This window comes from Pongo abelii, chromosome 6, assembly GCF_028885655.2.
Source record: "Pongo abelii isolate AG06213 chromosome 6, NHGRI_mPonAbe1-v2.0_pri, whole genome shotgun sequence".
NCBI lineage: Eukaryota > Metazoa > Chordata > Mammalia > Primates > Hominidae > Pongo > Pongo abelii.
In genome coordinates, this window is record NC_071991.2 from 61,840,667 (window position 1) to 61,860,066 (window position 19,400).

General features: G+C 40.1%; 1 protein-coding gene across 1 annotated transcript in view; it reads left to right on the forward strand.

Moving 5' to 3' along the window:
• The window catches only part of IGF2BP3 (insulin like growth factor 2 mRNA binding protein 3), a 155,872-nt gene that overhangs the window by 113,172 nt on the left and 23,300 nt on the right, over positions 1-19,400 (forward strand). The window contains exons 6-10 of the mRNA XM_024249765.3: positions 7,342-7,623; positions 11,228-11,362; positions 12,915-13,037; positions 15,122-15,257; positions 16,783-16,908. Coding sequence (XP_024105533.1) covers positions 7,342-7,623; positions 11,228-11,362; positions 12,915-13,037; positions 15,122-15,257; positions 16,783-16,908 — 802 coding nt within the window. The remainder of the gene's footprint in view (positions 1-7,341; positions 7,624-11,227; positions 11,363-12,914; positions 13,038-15,121; positions 15,258-16,782; positions 16,909-19,400) is intronic.

Consider the following 19,400-nt stretch of genomic DNA (forward strand, 5'->3'; position numbering starts at 1 on the left):
AACATTTATTAAATACTAAATACTGACCAAAAGTTGCCAATAAGAATATTTGGAGAGGGACTGCCTAATTTTAGTTCCTGCCTGTCAAGTGGCCTTATAAGAATATTGTTCTCACTCCCTCTGCAAGAATTCAAAGATTGAGAGAATTAGAAAGCAATGAGGTATTTTAAAAAGTTAATCTAAGGAGTGGAAAACTCAGTTTTGTGTTACAGTGGTAAAAAAAATTGTTATCAGAGTTTTCTAATAAGCTTTTAAAAGGGATATGGAATATGTTTTCATTCTGTGAGGAGAATTAATTTTATTTGAGAGGCATTGGGTGTAGTAGAGAAAGCGTAAACACCAAAGTCAGGTAGCCCTGACTTAGTAACCTTGACTTCTGAGCTTTGGTTTTCTCAGCTACAAAGTGAAGATTAAAGAGAAACAAATATTTGTGCATATATGTATGTATTTATAGTTTAACCCACTGGTTCTGGGCTGCTTGGAGCAGTTTGAAGTGGCTTGAGCCTGGACTTCCAGTGAACCCTGTAGGCCTGCTCCATGGGCTCCAAACATGACAGCCTGCTGCCTAAACCAACCTGGTGTCATTTCTCCATGCCTTCCTTGGTAGGCCACCCAAAGCTCATTCTTTAGGTGAAAGGGCTATGCTGATAATTCTCAATTTTCTCTTTGTAACATCTGTTGTTTGGAAGGCTATGTGACCTTGATGTACTTGTGAAAGTATGAGTGAGCTTGGAGGTTAAGAGTTCAATTCCAGAGCCCAGTTGCATGGAATAGACTGTGTGCCACCACTTTTCTAGCTGACTTTGGTCAAGTTAATCTGTTATGGTTCAGCCCCATTTCTAAAATGGGAATAACTGTAGTCTTTAGCTGATGAGGCTACTGAGAAAAACTAAGATAATGCCTCCAAAACATGTTTCATAATACCTATAAGGTAGAGCTCAAAAGTTAGCAGCTATTATGTATTTTTCCAACATGTTTGATTGCTGCTTCTGCCCCCCTGTTATTGTTTGGTATACTTCATTTCCAGTGATGGCTGGTCACTGATGCTGAGGAGCCAGGGCGCTAGTTTTAACGTGGTTGTAGCTGCCTCTGTTACTTAAAGCTCTATGAATGTCACTTAAGAGGAGTCCTCAAATATGGCTATGTCTTTAAGACAGAATTTAATGTGGAAATTCCTGCCACCTTGTGGCTAAAATAAATCAAAGGTTAATAGCACACATATTTTAGAAAATATTAATACATGTGTTCATTTTAGGCTTAAGTCTTGAATTATTAAAATAAAAATTTGACAAGTTTAAATTTCATTAGTTTCATTAAAAATGGAAGTATGTGTTTAGTGAATGCACCTTTTCTTGTTCCTTAGAGCAAGAGAGGCTCACCTATTTCCTTCCCTCTTCCAGAGATGTTGAGATAAGCCAGTCAAGGACAGACATTACTCATGAGATGATTTGTCATGTGTGACAAAGAAATAACCCCCTAGAAAATGTGTAGACATTGAGTTCTTATACTTTATTTTGTTTGGGGTTATTCTGATGTTTATTTTTGTTAGGGAATAGTAATGTTTATTCATACTTTGAAACTATCATTCTGAGGCAGGAGAATTGCTTGAACCTGGGAGGTGGAGGTTGCAGTGAGCCAAGATCGTGCCATTGCACTCCAGCCTGGGCGACAAGAGCAAAACTCCATCTCAAAAAAAAAAGAAAGAAACTATCTTTGTATCATTGTGAAGATCTGTATAAGGTAAATATGGTTATGTTTAGAAGTATTTGAAGCAACTTGGCCAGTGGCTAAAGGTAAGAAAATTCCCATTTAAACTTTAACAATTATGTAAATAAAAGATTTATTTTGGAAAAAGAAATAAAGCAGTGAGACAAAGGGATTTTTTGCCATTCAGGGATAACCACTGTTAAATTTGCCATAGAGTTTTGTAGACTTTGTCCCATGCATTATAACTTTCAGAATTACAAAGATCATTCTGCAGAGTTTTGTGGGTTTTTCATTCAGTGTATTTATACTGATTCTAATCTCTGCATAGTGTTGGATCCTCACCACAGTTTCCTATCCCGTCTTCTGTTGTGCATCATCTAGGGTATTTGCCCATACCGTTTTGTTTTGTTTTTAGAACCAATTTAGTCATGAAGCCTTACATTTGGGCTTCATCCATATTTATTTCATTAAGGTACATCCTTAAAATCATATTACCCAGGCCTTCAATAATGATTGCTGAATTGTCAACCTCTTATTCTTGATACAAGGAGATAATTGAATTTATGACTTTTCAATAATGGGTTAAACCTCATTTTGTGAGGACCCTGTATTATATACAGGGTGACATCTGGGAATAAAAAAGAAGAGATTTTTAGACATGGAATTTTATTTATTTTATTTTATTATTATTTTTTGAGACAGGTTCTCATTCTGTTGCCCAGGCAGACTTGGGAGTGCAGTGGCACAATCATGGCTTAATGTAGCCTCAACCTCCTGGGCTCAAGCAGTCCTCCCACCTCAGCCTCCCAAGTAGCTGGGACTACAGGCATGTGCCACTACACCCAGCTAATTTTTTTTTTTTTGTAGAGGCAGTGTCTCACTGTGTTGCCCAGGCTGATCTCAAACTGCGGGGCTCAAGTGATCCTCCCTCTTTGGCCTCCCAGAGTGCTAGAATTAGAGGTGTGAGCTCCTGCACCCAGCCAGGCATGAAATTTTAGAGCTGAAAGGGACCATAAATCTAATCTTTTAGTTTTATAGGGAGATGGCTAATGCCAAACAGGAAAATGACCTTTGGAGGATAACGTGGTTATTTAATGTTCAAGCTGGACTAGAATTCTGGTCTCTAGTCCGTATTCTTTTTCCACTATTCAGATCTGTATGTGTGGACTCTTGGGTATGTTTAACTTGTCTGGGTCTCATTTCTTCTCCTTTTTTCTTCTCTTTCCCCCTCTTCCTCAAGTTGAACCTACTTATTGTCTCTATTGAGGCCCATTCAGCTCTAAATTGTGATCTACCCCAATGAACAATTTTTTTTTTTTTTTTTTTTTTGGAGACAAAGTCTCATTCCATCACCTAGGCTGGGGTGCAGTGGGGCAGTCTTGGCTCACTGCAACCTCTGCCTCCCAGATTCAAGCAATTCTCATGCCTCAGCCTCCCATGTAGCTGGAATTATAGGCTCATGCCACCATGCCTGGCTAATTTTTGTACTTTTAGTAGAGACAGAGTTTTGTCATATTGTCCAAGCTGGTCTTGAACTCCTGACCTCAAGTGATCCACCCACCTTGGTCTCCCAAAGTGTTGGGATTACAGGCATAAGCCACTGCACCTGGCCCCAGTAAACTTCTTATCAATACATTTAAATTCTACCAACTGGCAAAATTACTCAGCATCTTCTCAGCGACCCTTTAAAATAGCACCAAGAGCAAAGAGTTAAGTAATGATGACAGGATCCTGGTCTGGCGCTGTGGCTCACGCTTGTAATCCAAGCACTTTGGGAGGCTAAGGCGGATGGATCACTTGAGGTCAGAAGTTCGAGACCAGCCTGACCAACATGGTGAAACCCCGTCTCTAGTTAAAAAGAAAAAATTACAAAATTAGCTGGGTGTGGTGGTACACACCTGTAATCCCAGCTACTTGGGAGGAGGAAGAAGAATTGCCCAAACCAAGGAGGTGGAGGTTGCAGCAGTGAGCCGAGATCGCGTCATTGCGCTCCAGCCTGGGCAAAAAAGTGAGACTCTGTCTCAAAAAAAAAAAAAAAAAAAAAAGACAAAACCAGGATCCTGAGTAATATACATGTTGGATAAACATCTTTAAGTTCTGTTTAACTGAATACATTATGTGTCAAATAATTATGACAGTCGTTCATCTCATGTCTTGCATCTACGGTGGGTTTGGTGAAAATACTAAAATTTTTTTCCCCGTGAACTCAGCAGATCACCATATGACATAGCTGAATAACAAACTTTGTGCCTAGAAAGATTCTAGTAGTTGACTTAAATTCAGTAATTTAGGAGCTGCAATCATGAGAAAGACACCATTCTGCATGTTAGGTTCCTCTTGTACCTTTTCAGCTGTGTCTGAGTGTGGATGGAGCACTGTGGTTTGAGGGGTTAGGAACTCTGCTTAGATGGCAATTAGACAGTCAGGTACACACAGTAATGGCTGTCTGCATTCTGCTTGGAACAGCCTGAGTTTGGAGCCATTGGGGCCCAGAAGGTACACTGGGGACTAGAGCCCCGGGCCACCTGACCTCTTCAGTGAGAGAATCTTTTCTTTTCCCCACAAAGAAAAATCTTTTTAAAGCAGCACAATAAAAGTTAGAAGTTAGTTTTTGCCAAGTTATAAAGTTGTTTCTTGTGATGGTTCTAGAATATTTAGATGGTTCTAAAATATAGAAGCATCTGATAACTGACGTGTGTACCTTTTACCCCAGGGAGAATGATATCTGTATATTTCTATCTCACACAAGAAGAAAGTTATCTACCATTTTTGTAACATTAATGACTTAATTTACTCGTCAAAATATACTTACTCTCTTCTGAAGCTGGCAATACGCCATTTATAATGAAAAAGCCTAGACTACCTTTTATGCCTAGATGTAATTGATGCCTTCAGTGGGTTCAAGTTTCCTGATTTTTTGAAAGAACTTTCAGTGATCTGTTTATTCCCGACTTTAAAAACATTTAAGGCCAGGTGTGGTGGCTCATGCCTGTAATCCCAGCACTTTGGGAGGCTGAAGTGAGTGGATCACCTGAGGTCAAGGGTTCGAGACCAGCCTGGCCAACATAGCAAAACCCATCTCTACTAAAAATACAAAAATTAGCTGAGGGTGGTGGCATGCGCCTGTAATCCCAGCTACTCAGGAGGCCGAGGCAGGAGAATTGCTTGAACCCAGGAGGTAGAGGTTGCAGTGAGCCAAGATTGCACCACTGCGCTCCAGCCTGGACAACAAGAACGAAAGTCCATTTCAAAAAAAAAAAATTAAAGCTGTTTCGAAAGAATCTGTAGTTGGTTGACTCTTCTGCAACTCCAACTTTTTATAACAAATATACACCATAAATATTAAAATATATCAGCTGTTGTCTTCCTTTAGAAATAACCAAAATATTTTAGGTCCCTTAATCCACATTCCATTAAGAAAAACAGGGGACTGGAGGAAAGTACAGCGTTAACTTAAGGTTCTGTCATCAAGGCATTGGCAAAATAAGTGTGGCATGTGTCAGCTATCATCCTCTGAAGCTTATGAAAAGAATGCCCTCTGACATAGAAATCACATGGAAATATCCTAAGACATTGTATTTAGAAATAAGCCACAGAGCAGTGTACATCGCAACCCCAATTATGCTTTTAACGAAGGAACCGAACATGAATACATATGTTTGTAAACATATAGAAAGGACTGGTCCATTTGTAGAAGTACTGCAGTGAGCAGCAGTTCTGGGAAGGGCCTTGGAGGGTTGGTGATGGTGCCAGAGCAACCTCTTGCTACTTTTCTGCATGACTGATCTTTTACAATAAGAGTTCATTCATGTGCCAGAGAAGGTAGGACAGTGATAGACCAAGAATCATTCTGGGCCCGAGAATGTCAGCGAGCCCTCTGTCTGCTTGCCCAGGTCTGCCTTCCAGGTCCTAGCCCTCAGTGACTTTTTTGGTGCTAGAACTGTCTCCCACTCCACCCCCTTTTTTCTATTTAAGTCAAGAATTGAGAGTAGATTTGCAAATAAAGCAGTGTATAAGCCGGAAACGACCACACCAAGCAACTAGAAAGAGACCATTTTATGCCTGTTTTTCTTTCCCACCTGGGGTGAACTCAGGGCCATTGGAACAGAATCTGAGCAAAGAACCTGAGTGACACTGGGAAGTGTGGAGACTTCTTTCTTTTTGTTTTTCGTTTTATTGTGCATTGGGGAGTTAGAAAGGGATGTATTGTTAGGTGTATGTTTATGAAATCTGGGCTATATCCTCTCTACTAGTTTATTATTTTCCGTTCTGAAAACAGAACACACACACAAAAAATGAATACAAAACAAAACAAAAAACCCCAGAAAATAGAACACAACAATTTGGATGAATATTACAATAAATTAAAAGTTTCCAGATATGAGAGAATACATATCATGTATACTCATATATACTTACATAAAATTTTTAAATAGGCAGAATTAATCTATGGTATTAGAAGTCTGCAAGGGGTAGGGGGGCAGTGACTACCGGAAGCAGGTACTGGTGGGGCTTCTGGGGCCCTGTTGTGTTCTAGTTCTGGATCTGGATGTGTGCATTCACCTTGTGAAAATTCACTGAGATTTATGCTCAAGATTTGGGCACTTTTCCTTGCATGTTAAAATAAAGATCAAGAATGAAAAAGAGGCTGGATACAATAGCTCATGCCTGTAATCCCAGCACTTTGGGAGGCCAATGCAGCAGATCACTTGAGGTCAGGAGTTCAAAACCAGCCTGGCCAACCTGGTTAAACCCCATCTCTACTAAAAATACAAAAATTAGCCAAGCGTGATGGTGCACGCCTATAATCCCAGCTACTTGGGAAGCTGAGGCACAAGAATCGCTTGAACCCCGGAGGCAGAGGTTGCAGTGAGCCAAGATGGCTCCACTGCGCTCCAGCCTGGGTGACAGAGCAAGACTCTGTCTCAAAAAAAAAAAAAAAAAAAAAGAAAGAGAAACTCTCCCCCAAATAGTGTGGTAGAATGGGCACACTCTTTTTTTGGTTTATCACCATCCCTGCCTCTTTGCCCCAAATCAGATCATAAACCACACAGTCAGGGACTGGCTCATAATAGGTACTGAGTGTGATTGGTAGAATTTAATACTCAGGATAGTCTCTTGTGAATGGTTTAGAGATATTTGTCCACTGGTTCTTAAAATGGTTTTAAATACTTCATATTTTAGATGGTGAAGTGAAGGAGGTATATATTTCCGATGTCCCTTCCACAGTGATTTGGAAACGTTAGCCAAGGCAAGAAGCCCACTTGCTTCTCTCTTGCTGCTTAGCTATTCCTAAACCGTTAATAACCTTATGGGTTAAACTTAACCAACAGTTTGACAAAATGTTTTTTGTTTTTCTATATTTCATTAGGAGATGGCACATAAGTTCCCTTTGGAAACTTGTGGCCTTTTTCCCCACTGTGCCTGTCTCAAAGGAAAATGTGTGTGGGTGGTGGTGGTGCGGGGTTGGAGAGGGGAGGATTATGTGTGTTGCGGGTTTGCTGCTTGTGCTGGGGCTTCACTCAGAAGTTTAGAGCTAGTAATGCTGAGTAGAAGAGATGGGTGTTGCTTTGCTAAAAGATGTGTCATATAGACTGATTCCTTTTCCCACCCCTGCCCCTTTTCAACTTTCAGAGCACTAGACAAACTGAATGGATTTCAGTTAGAGAATTTCACCTTGAAAGTAGCCTATATCCCTGATGAAATGGCCGCCCAGCAAAACCCCTTGCAGCAGCCCCGAGGTCGCCGGGGGCTTGGGCAGAGGGGCTCATCAAGGCAGGGGTCTCCAGGATCTGTGTCCAAGCAGAAACCATGTGATTTGCCTCTGCGCCTGCTGGTTCCCACCCAGTTTGTTGGAGCCATCATAGGAAAAGAAGGTGCCACCATTCGGAACATCACCAAACAGACCCAGTCTAAGTGAGTATGCTGTGTGTGTGGTGGGTGTTCATGAGAATTCCCCTTGGAATCTTAGTAACAGTGTGTCGTTCTGGTACTTGGTGCCCTTCTGAACACAGCCATGAGGCCTCCTTGTACAGTACTTGGGAATGTGTAAAAATCTTGCAATATCTTGGTGTTCATTTCATATAAATCTGGAGCTAATCCTCAGTCTCAAAGGGAACGTCAGATTTTCACACATGAATGGAAAACAAATGATACCTAATCCTCTTCTGATTGGGGAGGCTCTGGAAGACAGAAAGGCAGCTTCTAGGTTGTTCTCTGTCCCACCCCTTACCCCCCACCTGCCCTCATTGCTTTTGGAAGTATTTTCTGGGTCCAGTCCATTTTATTTGTGGCTTCAATACAGAGATGGTTTTTCAGTCTTGCCTCGCTCGAATAAAGAATCGCTCATCTTATTTGTCCAAATTTTTCCTGTGATCAAGCCATGTAATTAGAATGGCTTTTTCTTCTGGATATTTTTTGATGGTTTTAATTGGTGGGGTTTAAGGGATTGGAATATTCCCATTCAAATGTTGGAGCTAATTATCAGGAGCAGAAAGCAGGAACTATTTGTTTTTATTTACTACTGTAGCCCCAGGGCCAAGGTCAGGGCCCTGCTACATAGAAGGATCTTTTATTTGTCAAATGACTAAAATGACTATATGTGAATCATGTTTGAAGCCTTTCATGTGTATCTAAGATACTTCTCAATTCTCATGCATTATATGTTGTTTTGCTTTAGAAACCATACTGTTGTACAGTATGTGGATATTTTTTGACCCCAAGAAGCTTGGTGACAAACTCTTCCCCCCATACCTAGCTCTGTAATGTGCTACAAGGCACATCTCTGGGCCTGTTACTACCATATTTCCTGAAGAACCTGTGAGTGTGCTGGGAAAAAGAGGTTGTATCCAAAAATACCATTGTGCAAGCCTTGGGCCAGCTACAGAAATGACAAGATTATTTTGCCTTTTAAATTTAGAAAGGAGAATTCTTTTTTTTTTTTTTAATGTGATCCAACAAAATAAGCTTAATCTTTCTCTAAAAGTTAGAACTACACTGCAGTGTATACTTTATGTATTTGTTCCAGCAGGCCTAAGAGGACATGCATATTCATCATAGGCACCATGCCTGCATTGGACTAGCTGACCCATTTCTCATGCAGAACCAAAAAGAACTGTACTGAGTGGTGGTCCATACCTACCTGCTCCCTGCAGTGGCATCTGATCCTGCCTTCCCCTGCTTTGAAGCAGGAGATGTTGGGTGCTGGTTACCTGAATGCAAAATTAATCGCCCTGACCTTATCATGTAGGAGTGGGAAAGACAACTGGACCATAACCTAGTCAGTCGGCCTGGCTTTAATCTTAAAATTTAAGGGCTTCTTGCTTCCCTTGATCCACCATTACCTGCAGAAATTCATTATATGGCTTCCCTTCCTTGTCATGTAGCAGATTAGAATTGTTCCTTTTCGAGCTACTCATTTCCCTGTCAGATGAAAGAGCTGTGACTTAAATTGAACTGTTTGTTTTACTTAAGGCAGGAAGATGGGGATGGGGAAGGGAAGCAATTTTTGTTACATCCGATGATTCATTTGCAGAGCTCTACCAGTGGATTTAATTAACTCCTGACATTGAAATTAGTCATTATCAGAACCCCTGTTTCTGGAACGGTCTCAGAGGGCCACTCTAATCTCCAAAGCCACATTCCCTTCTCTCAGGGGATCGGAGCTTAGTAATACTTAGCACAGTGAAAGGGTGAAAATAAACTGCAAAGAGAGATGCTAATGTGTTGCTGGAAGACAAGCATCCCTGAAAGTGACTGGGGATTGAAACAGCAGCTGGGAAGATGACTCCTAAGATTGGGACTGTTATCTAAGACACTATTTTTTTATTAGTTATTTTTAGGTAGCCCTTAATTTGTTTCATGCCCTTATTTTTAGTTTTATCTTTTACTCTTGAGGTAAATCTTCAGATTTCAACCAAACATTTAGGAAAATGAAAACCAAATCTTGATTTTATTGGCATGATCAAGTGGTCACTCTCATGGCCATGAGTTATTTAGCTCTTTAAGTGTTTGAGTGGCCAAAGGAACTCAATAAATACTTAATTTTCCCAAAAACACATATTTTTGAGTAGCTAATTTTCTTTCTTGTACTTTTTAAATAATGGCAGGCTTATTTTATATTTAATTCAAAACATAAATATGTAAATTAAAAAGTTACCATTCGTCTCACTTGGGTAGCTATTGGTAAGTTGGGGATGTGTCTCTGTAGGATTTGTTGCCTGTATCTACTAACATGGGTGACTTTAAAAAAGAAATCATGTCATGATGTGAATTGCATTATTTCACTTAAGGACTTTTTACTATGTTGGTACCTGTAATTTTACCACATTTTCAAAACCATCTGTATGATATAAATATACTGTTATTTAACCATCTCTTCCTGCATTTAACCATCTCTTCCTGCAATTAGATAATTCTAATTTTCTATCTGTTAGAAACGGAACTTTCCCATGCCAGTGGTTCTCAACCACAAATGATCATCTCTTTGCCCCAACCCCCGTAGATATTTGGCAATGTCTGGAGACATTTTTGGCTGTTAAGAGTTGAGAGAGAGGCATGCTACTGGCATCTAGTAGAGGCCAGGGATATTAGTAAATTTCCTACAATGCACAAGACACCCCACCCACAACAAAGAATCTGGCCCAAAAAGTCAGTAGTGCCAAGGGTAAGAAACATCACTCTTGGCCCATGTATGAGACTGTATCTGTAGATGTTACCAGGAGTAGATGTTACAAGAAGTACAGTTCTTGAGTCACAAGGTGCTCAGCATTTTGCTGACCAGTTTGCTCTATACTCTACCAAAAGTGTTGAGTGTGCCTTGTTACCCGTCATCTTGCCCATATTTAATTTTTTCTATCTCAATTTTTGCAAGTCTCGAAGAAAATGACATTCTTTTAACTGGCAGACATATAATTACTAGTGAAATTAAACATCATTTTGAGTTTATTGGCCACTTGCTTTTCTTGAAGTAGAATTGCCATCTGTCCAGGTTCCATTCCTATCACTGTTCGTTGCAGACTTTCCTCTATCAAGGAGGCAAAATGTGGGAAGAACCTTGCAAAGGGGAAGCAGATTGGTGAAATCTGCTCATCCAATGAATGAAGAATGATATACTGTGCAGAATAAGCAGTTCAACTTGGCTTATGGGATTCCAACTCCTCTCTTGGCATGCCCTCCAGTTCCTATTTGTTTTAGAGCAGATTGAATCCAGGCTCTTTGTCATGAGACATTTGTTCTGTGGCATCTGAAAGGAAGCTGTAAGCACAAACAGCTTGGGTAGAATGAAAAGATGTCACTGCTTGGTTGGATTGAGGAAAGAGAAAGGGGAGTGTTCCTAGAATTAAAATTTGCCTCTTAAGGCATTAATGTTGACAGTTTATTGAAAGTTTATGCTCTTGAGGGAAGTGAGTCATCTGCTTTGCCCTGAAGCCCTATGACTTTGCAGTTGGTAATTACAGACTCCACTGTGAATACACGCTTAACTGCTCTCGTTTTCCTCTCTGCTTGCGCCCACTATCAGAATCGATGTCCACCGTAAAGAAAATGCAGGGGCTGCTGAGAAGTCGATTACTATCCTCTCTACTCCTGAAGGCACCTCTGCGGCTTGTAAGTCTATTCTGGAGATTATGCATAAGGAAGCTCAAGATATAAAATTGTGAGTAAAGAAGATTGTCCTGTGACAGAGGTTGATATTTGTGCTCTTGTATTTTTGATATCTCTGACACAATTCTTGGGAATTGCCAACAAACAAATGGAAATGATATCCTGATGAGCTACAGTGGTTGACACTGTTGATTTGGTCGTGAATTGTATGTCTTTTAATATTTAAATATTTTCATTCACATTTGAACATAGGCGAGTGGTGATAACGGGGAAGAGAAGTGCGGCTACAGAAGAAGGCAACTTGGGGAACCTAGGACCAGGAGGTATCCTGTATTAACCCAAGACAGGAGCCCCAAATCTTGACTCATCCTTTATTCAGAGCTCATTGGAGCTCTGTTCTTGTCCTCTGCCTGGCCCCACCTTGGAGCAGCAGGGAGTGTGGAGGTGGGGAAGTGCCTAAGTCTCTTCTGAGGCAAACTGGAGATTTATCTGGGTAATGCAGGCGGGAACTCTAACTATTTCTTCCACAGGAACTTTGAGTGAAGGTTGGGTTCTGTGCCACGTTAGCGTACAGAACAGCGCTGTGCTGAAAGTAGAATCCAGAGTAAGGCACTGGAGTTAGTGTGGGGACCTCATTACCAACCTTAATTTGTAGAGAACTTTAAATATGTTTTAGTAATATTATATGTGGGTGCCATATTATAAGAATGTAATTATTAAAGTAAAAATTTTAAAAAGGAATTATTTTAGTATAGAGAAAAATAGGCCCAGTGCGGCGGCTCATGCCTGTAATCCCAGTACTTTGGGAGGCCGAGGCGGGTGGATCATGAAGTCAAGAGATCAAGACCATCCTGGCCAACATGGTGAAACCCCGTCTCTACTAAAAATACAAGAATTAGCTGGGCGTGGTGGCATGTGCCTGTAGTCCTAGCCACTTGGGAGGCTGAGGCAGGAGAATGGCTTGAACCCGGAAGGCGGAGGTTGCAGTGAGCCGAGATCGCGCCACTGCACTCCAGCCTGGCGCCAGAGGGAGACTCTGTCTCAAAAAAAAAAAAAAAGAAAAAAAGAAAAACAAAGGAAAAGCACACCATCTATTAACCGCAATGACATTTTAAACAGTTTTATATATATATATGACTGGGAAATTCAGAAAGCTACAAAATGAAAAGTGAAAGCTCCCCTTCCTGTTCTTATGCCCTTACTCCAAAGTGTAACCACTGTTGCTTCTTCTGTTTCCTTCTATAAATTATGCACATATCTCCAGGTGTATATTTGTACTGGATGGTACTGTTTTTTATTTGTACGTTGTGTTTTGGTAGTAGGGGTTTAGGAATATGGTTTTGAGTAAGAGACTCCATCACTGAAGATATTTCCTGAAGTGAATAAAATAAGAACTATTTTAGAAGTTAAGTTCTGTATTTTTTCTCCCCTTCTATTCATGCATTGCTAGAATGCTGGCCAATTGTCAGCAAGTTTTAAGCTGTACCTAACACAGTGCTTCCCAGATGGTAGGTGGGAAGTAAATGTTTGATGAGTGAATATTGTCTTTCTACCCAAGAATAGGTTTACTTATTCTAATTTTATGACCACTTTTCTATTTACAGCACAGAAGAGATCCCCTTGAAGATTTTAGCTCATAATAACTTTGTTGGCCGTCTTATTGGTAAAGAAGGAAGAAATCTTAAAAAAATTGAGCAAGACACAGACACTAAAATCACGATATCTCCGTGAGTGCTCCTTTGCTTTTGAATAAGAAAACTTTCCAACACTGTAAGCTGCATGTTGTGTATTGGGCTTAGCTTCCCACTTTATAGCTGCTTCAGCTAGCCTATGTTGCCGTACTTACACATGGTTTCTCAAATATAGCTTGCTGCCTGTTAGGTTTCTGACCCGTATTGAAAGCATTATCTGCTTCTGGCAGGAGGAACCAAATGCTTTACATTCATGTTTTCTAAATGCAGTCTTAACTATGTTTTATGACATTTATTTCCAAAGTTGGAATATATAACCCAGTTTATTATCCATTGTCGTGTAATGCATTATCCCAACATTTGACAGCTTAACACAATGTGAACATTAATTGCTCAGCTAGTTTTTGTGGGTTAGGAATGCAGGAGCAGCTTAGCTGGGTGGTTCTGGCTTGGGGTCTCACAATGCTGCTGACAAGTTGATGCTGGCTGTTGGCAGAAGGCTTCAGTTCCTCCCACATGGGCTTCTCCACAGAGCTGCTTGAGTGTTCTCAAGACATGGCAGCTGTCAAGATGGAAACTGCAATGTCTTTTATGACATAGCCTCAGAAGTTATACTCTATCATTTTTCTAATGTTGTTTACACAAGTCAGCCCTATTCGGTATGTATGTGTGGGACTACAGATAACTGGGTGACGGGAATCACCTTGGAGGCAGGCTACCACACTTAGAATCTGTGGATGCTCTGAAATTACGTGGAAAGGTTTTTCTGAGGGTGGCCATTCTTAGTTTCAATCAGAGTACTCAAAAAGGTGGGAAAAGATTGATGAACTGAGGAAGAGTAGTAGGGGAAAGACTGCACAGTGTGCACAAGGAATTTTCAAAGGAGGTAGTAAGGAAGCCGGAAACTTCTGTTTGGTTGTAAAGAAAGGGGGAGAAAAACCCCACAAAGTGGTAAATACAATAAGTAATACTACTTTGTCTTAAATTTACCCCCAGAAAGGGGAGAGTTTTAAAAGAAAAAAATCTTAAAAGTTATTCTAGAAGCAGCTATTTTTAAAACTGTAATACAAAATGCTGGGCAGGGCCAGGTCGAGACTGAATTAGAATTATAGACTTCTTTTTAAAGTAATCTAAGAGAAATAGTCTTCATTATAGAAATGTTTACATTTTCAACAAGTTTGAGGAAAATGTTAAGGAATAACTTCTCATTCATCTGGCTCAAGGTTAGCCTGTGACATTTTACTAGTAGTGAAAATGAGAACTTCAGGAAGATGAAGGAGATTTGTACCAATAATCCATATCCTCTCAATTTATGTACTTAGTTCTGTTATCGATGGCACATGTCTCCCATTGCTTTTCCTCTCAAGGCTGTTGACCAGCGTAGGCTTAGGTGTTTTCAGGTATGATTTTCAGTGACTTTTGAAGGTTCAGCAGGACCCAGGTCCTGCAGGGAGTTTCTGAATATTGCTGCCACTATCTAACGTTTTTGTTATCTAAATGGCCATCGGTGAACCATTTTAAATTTTAGTCAAGATGGATTGATATTCCTCCAGCCTGCTTCAATCTAAATTCTAAAAAAACTGGTAAAAACTAAGTTTAGACACATGAATTCTGGCTTGTGTTTCTGGAATATTTCCATGCTTTCTCCTTGCTTGGTGACCCAGAAAATGCAATTGCACGAGAATGCCAATTATGCCTAGAATTGGTTAATACAGACTAGGAACATACTTACGAAAGGTTATGTACTTAGGGGATTTGGTTTCCTCAAAAACTATACATCTTTCCAGTCATTTTTCAATTCACTGTTCAATTGTGAAAATAGTTCAACTTTAAGCGGTTGAGAAGTAAGCTTTATTTAAAATGTGGGCTTGATTGAACTATATGTACCCAGTAATCTTTAGCTGAGAAAATGGGAGGGCAAGTATTTTCTTCTCTTTTGCAGCTTTACAGTTTTGGATTTACGTCTTTTGGGGCTTACTCATTTCCCATCATGTTTTACCACCCACTTTTACATATTACCAGGCTCCACAGTTTGTTTTTAATTGCTGTCTGTGGCTGAATTATTAGCTGTCTTCCTCCAATTTTCATTCTTTTTCTTTCCCTTCTTTTTCATTCTGCAGATTGCAGGAATTGACGCTGTATAATCCAGAACGCACCATTACAGTTAAAGGCAATGTTGAGACATGTGCCAAAGCTGAGGAGGAGATCATGAAGAAAATCAGGGAGTCTTATGAAAATGATATTGCTTCTATGAATGTTAGTTTTGTTATGAAGGGCATGTCTTTATTTTAACAAATAGTTAAAACAATGTTTTTAACTGCATTAATATTGAATTCTTTTGTGGCATTTTCACTAGAAGTAGTTCTAGTTGATTTTTAGCACCTCAGCAAGTATCCTGGGATAGTAGGGAAGATACTGGCTTTGACATTAAGCTTTGCTGTCCCTGTGACTTTAGCAAATTATTTAGTCTTTGAGCCTTAGCTTCCTTCTCTCTGAAGTAAGGCTAGTGTCTACCTACGAAGGTTAATGTAGTACCTCTCTTACAGTGTTAATTTGAGAGAGTTTAATATAGAAGAAATGTTACATGAACTGGATTTGAATCACAGCTGAACCGTTTATGAGCTGCAACTCTCTACTCTTAGATGATTTACTCAGTCTCTCTGAGCCTCAGTTTACTCATGTGTAAAATGGGACTACCGCCTACCTTTCATTCTTATTAGGATTACAATAGATAGAATGCATATAAAAGTTAATGTTAAGATTACAGGTTTGAAACTTGGTTACCCGTATAAACCTTGGAGATACAAGAATTTCAGTTGATAAAACAATCTGGGTAGTGCATCTGAGGCTATTAAAGCAAATTGCTGACATTCCTTAATCAGTGAAATGGTGCTGAAAATGGAACATTTCAAAAGCCTGTCTTAAATTTTAAAGTAAATGACTTTAAAAAATAATTTTTTTTTCAATTGGGCCAGTCATCTGAAACACAAAACCTGAGATGAGGGAAATGTGCAAATACTGCGTTTGTGAGAAGAGCCTAGAATGCTAGCCATTTTACACCCCACGTGACTTCTTGCCAACCTGCTTCAATTCTCACTGCTTGGCTCCAGATGTTCTGGAATCAACTGGGAATAAATCTAACCCCCTTAGGCCTTTTAAAAAGATTTTCAAGTACACTCAAATCTCCCTTCCACCGTCTACATTACATCCTCAACCTTTATAAAATGAAACAAATTAAAATCCCCTTTCTGGCTCCTATATCCATTCCAATGATACGTTTACTTGCAGTAGTTACATGGGGATGGGTCCTGATTTCCAGAGGGCTCAACTTTGAGGCCGACCCATGGTTCCTAAGTTTTACCCAACGAGTAAGGATCTCTTAATAGCTGGTTTGCTTTTCAATGACCCAGTCTTACTTGATTACCTCTTCAACTCTGATACATGACTTTTAGTCTATATTTAGTTTGCCCACAGCATGCAGAATACAGTTTTGTCTAAGTCCTGTGGGCTAGTCATAAGGGAAAGGAAAGCTTCCCTTGAGATATCTTAATGCAGCTGTGGACCAAGGAAGGGACAAACCAGCACACAGATTTTAAAATACCAAGGGATATAAACAGATGTAAATGATGTACTCAAGTAAAGTCCCATGGAACATCTGCTTTGAGTTATACAATCATTTCTTTATTAGACAAGAGATCAGTTTGAATATTGTCACTTAAAAATGCTCACTTTCCCTTGATTCTTTTAATTGTCAAATTAAGGGGCCTTTTTACTGTTGCAGCTTCAAGCACATTTAATTCCTGGATTAAATCTGAACGCCTTGGGTCTGTTCCCACCCACTTCAGGGATGCCACCTCCCACCTCAGGGCCCCCTTCAGCCATGACTCCTCCCTACCCGCAGTTTGAGGTAAGATAACTGGCCTTGGCTTTCTTTGTGATTGGGCAAAATCTTAATGTAAACCTAGTCCCTGCGTGATCATCTGTTTAGATGCCAACATATGCTCTCCAGTTCTCGCTAATGGAGCCTTCTTATTTGGCCCTTTGTGGAGTAGACATGGGATTATTTTTCAGTTTTTGGATAGCAGGGTTGTCAACATGTGTTTTCAAATATCACAAGAAAAGTTTGGGACTTTGAGGTGGCAGGGGAAGAAACTTAGTAATTGTTTTTCTTATTTAAAAAAAATTTTTTTTTCTTTTTTCTTTTTTTTTATTCTAAGTTCTGGGATACGTGTGCAGAATGTGCAGGTCTGTTACATAGGTATACATGTGCCATGGTGGTTATTTAAAATTTTTTGGAGACACAGTCCCACTCTTTCGCCCAGGCTGGAATGCAGTGGTACAATATTGACTCACTGCAACCTTCACCTCCCGGGTTCAAATGATTCTCATGCCTCAGCCTCCTGAGTAACTGGGATTACAGGTGTGTGCCACACCACACCCGGCTACTTTTTTTGTATTTTTAGTAGAGACAGGGTTTCGCCATGTTGTTCAGGCTGATCTCGAACTCCTGGCCTCCAGTGGTTTGCCTGCCTCGGCCTCTCAAAATGCTGGGGTTACAGGCGTGAGCTATTACCTGGCCAGTAATTATTAAATACTAAAGGAAAAGATTTTCTAAAGGCTTCTTTCATCTTTGTCACCTGAAGTCAATGGCTTTGAAAGGTCAGGAGTGACTATCTGTGTCTTCTATGTTGAGTGTACTTTTTTAAACCAAAGAGATAAGATAGTTTTGTGCACAATTATATTGTGTGTGCGCGTGCATACATTAAGCAGCTGTTTATTTTGTAAAGAGGTAGGTTATATAAGAAATAAATCTTAGGTCAAGTGCCATGGCTCACACCTGCAATCCCAGCACTTTGGGAGGCCGAGGCGGGAGGATCACCCGAGTTGAGGAGTTCAAGACTAGCCTGGCCAACATGGTGAAACCCCATCTCTACTAAAAATACAAAAAATTAGCCGGAGTGGTGGCAGGTGCCTGTAATCCCAGCTACTTGAGAGGCTGAGGCAGGAGAATCGCTTGAACCCAGGAGGCAGAGGTTGTAGTGAGCCGAGATTGCACCATTGCACTCCAGCCTGGGCGACAGAGTGAAACTCCATCTGGGGAAGGAAAAAAAAAAAAAAAAAAAAAGAAATATTTTATACTTGCTTCTTAAGAATAGCAGTTTCCTTGAGGTCAGAAATAGGAGACTAGTGATGGTATGAAAATAATCGCAGCACAGCAGACACCTGATGGAATAAATTATTTTGAAAGTAGTTAATAATTCAGTTGCATTATCAATAATTGGAGGTATCCATGTGACATTCTAGGATCTTCATGAATTTGTTTTGACATCTCTCCCTTTTTGTTTGGCTCACTTACTTAATATTTTGAGTGATACCTCTTACACCAATTTAGGGAAGTGTCCAGGTGGAATAGGTTGGTGATTCCATTGTATTACTACTTAGAATAAATATGTAGAGTAAAATGACATTGAAATTGTACAGAAAATACAGATGGCTCAGATTGTCCCCCTTTTATCCCTTTAAAAATAAAAATTACCTTTTCCTATCCTTGAACCCACCAAACTGATAGGGGTTCTAAGCAGTTGCCCTCTTGCCGTGTGTGTTTCTGCCTTTACTGTCAGCAGCATCTTGTCTCCCCTGCAATTCACCTGCCATTTCTAGTATGTTTTGGCCTGGAAATCATGTAACAGACAGAAGGATAGCCATCAAAATTTCAGCTACAAGTGAAGTGTGCATAGATTCCTTACGCGCCCCCTGAAGTGGCTGGCATGTTTGTACCTTGATGCTAAAGGGGACTGGTGGAAAGAACCCTGGAGTCAGAGCCCAGGTCTGGCCCACTGCCTCTGACACAATTTTGTGTCACTGAAGGTCAGACTCCTTGGCTCTGGATTTGTTTTCTCACCTGTATAATAAAAAAAAACTGAACTATAAGAATTGTGTCTAAAGACTTTAAGGTCACACATTTCTAGTTTCTATAGAATTAAATAATATGAAAGGGTTAAGGAGGAATAGGGGAGAATGAGCCTAAAATAGGAATCTGAGAGTACATCTAGGGACTTAACTTTGAACATGTCCACTAGTTTATGTGTGTGTCATAGGATTGGTTTAGGGCAGGTGTGTCCCCAATACTTCTGTATAAAATGACACTTACTAAAAGGTACAATGAGCTGATCATGTGAAGTAACTCTGTGCTAGGAAAGCTCGCATCTAACCCACATTTCTGCTGGTTCCCCTAAATTAGCTTTCTCTCTGGGTGGGTTGCTTAACCTCTCTGTTTCATTCCCAGTTTGTAAACTGAGGTGTCCCTTTAACTCTTTTTTTCTCTCCATACTGGTGACATGTTCCAATCAACAAAGCTTTTCACATTACAAGTGGTCACAGAATAGAACATTCTTGGAC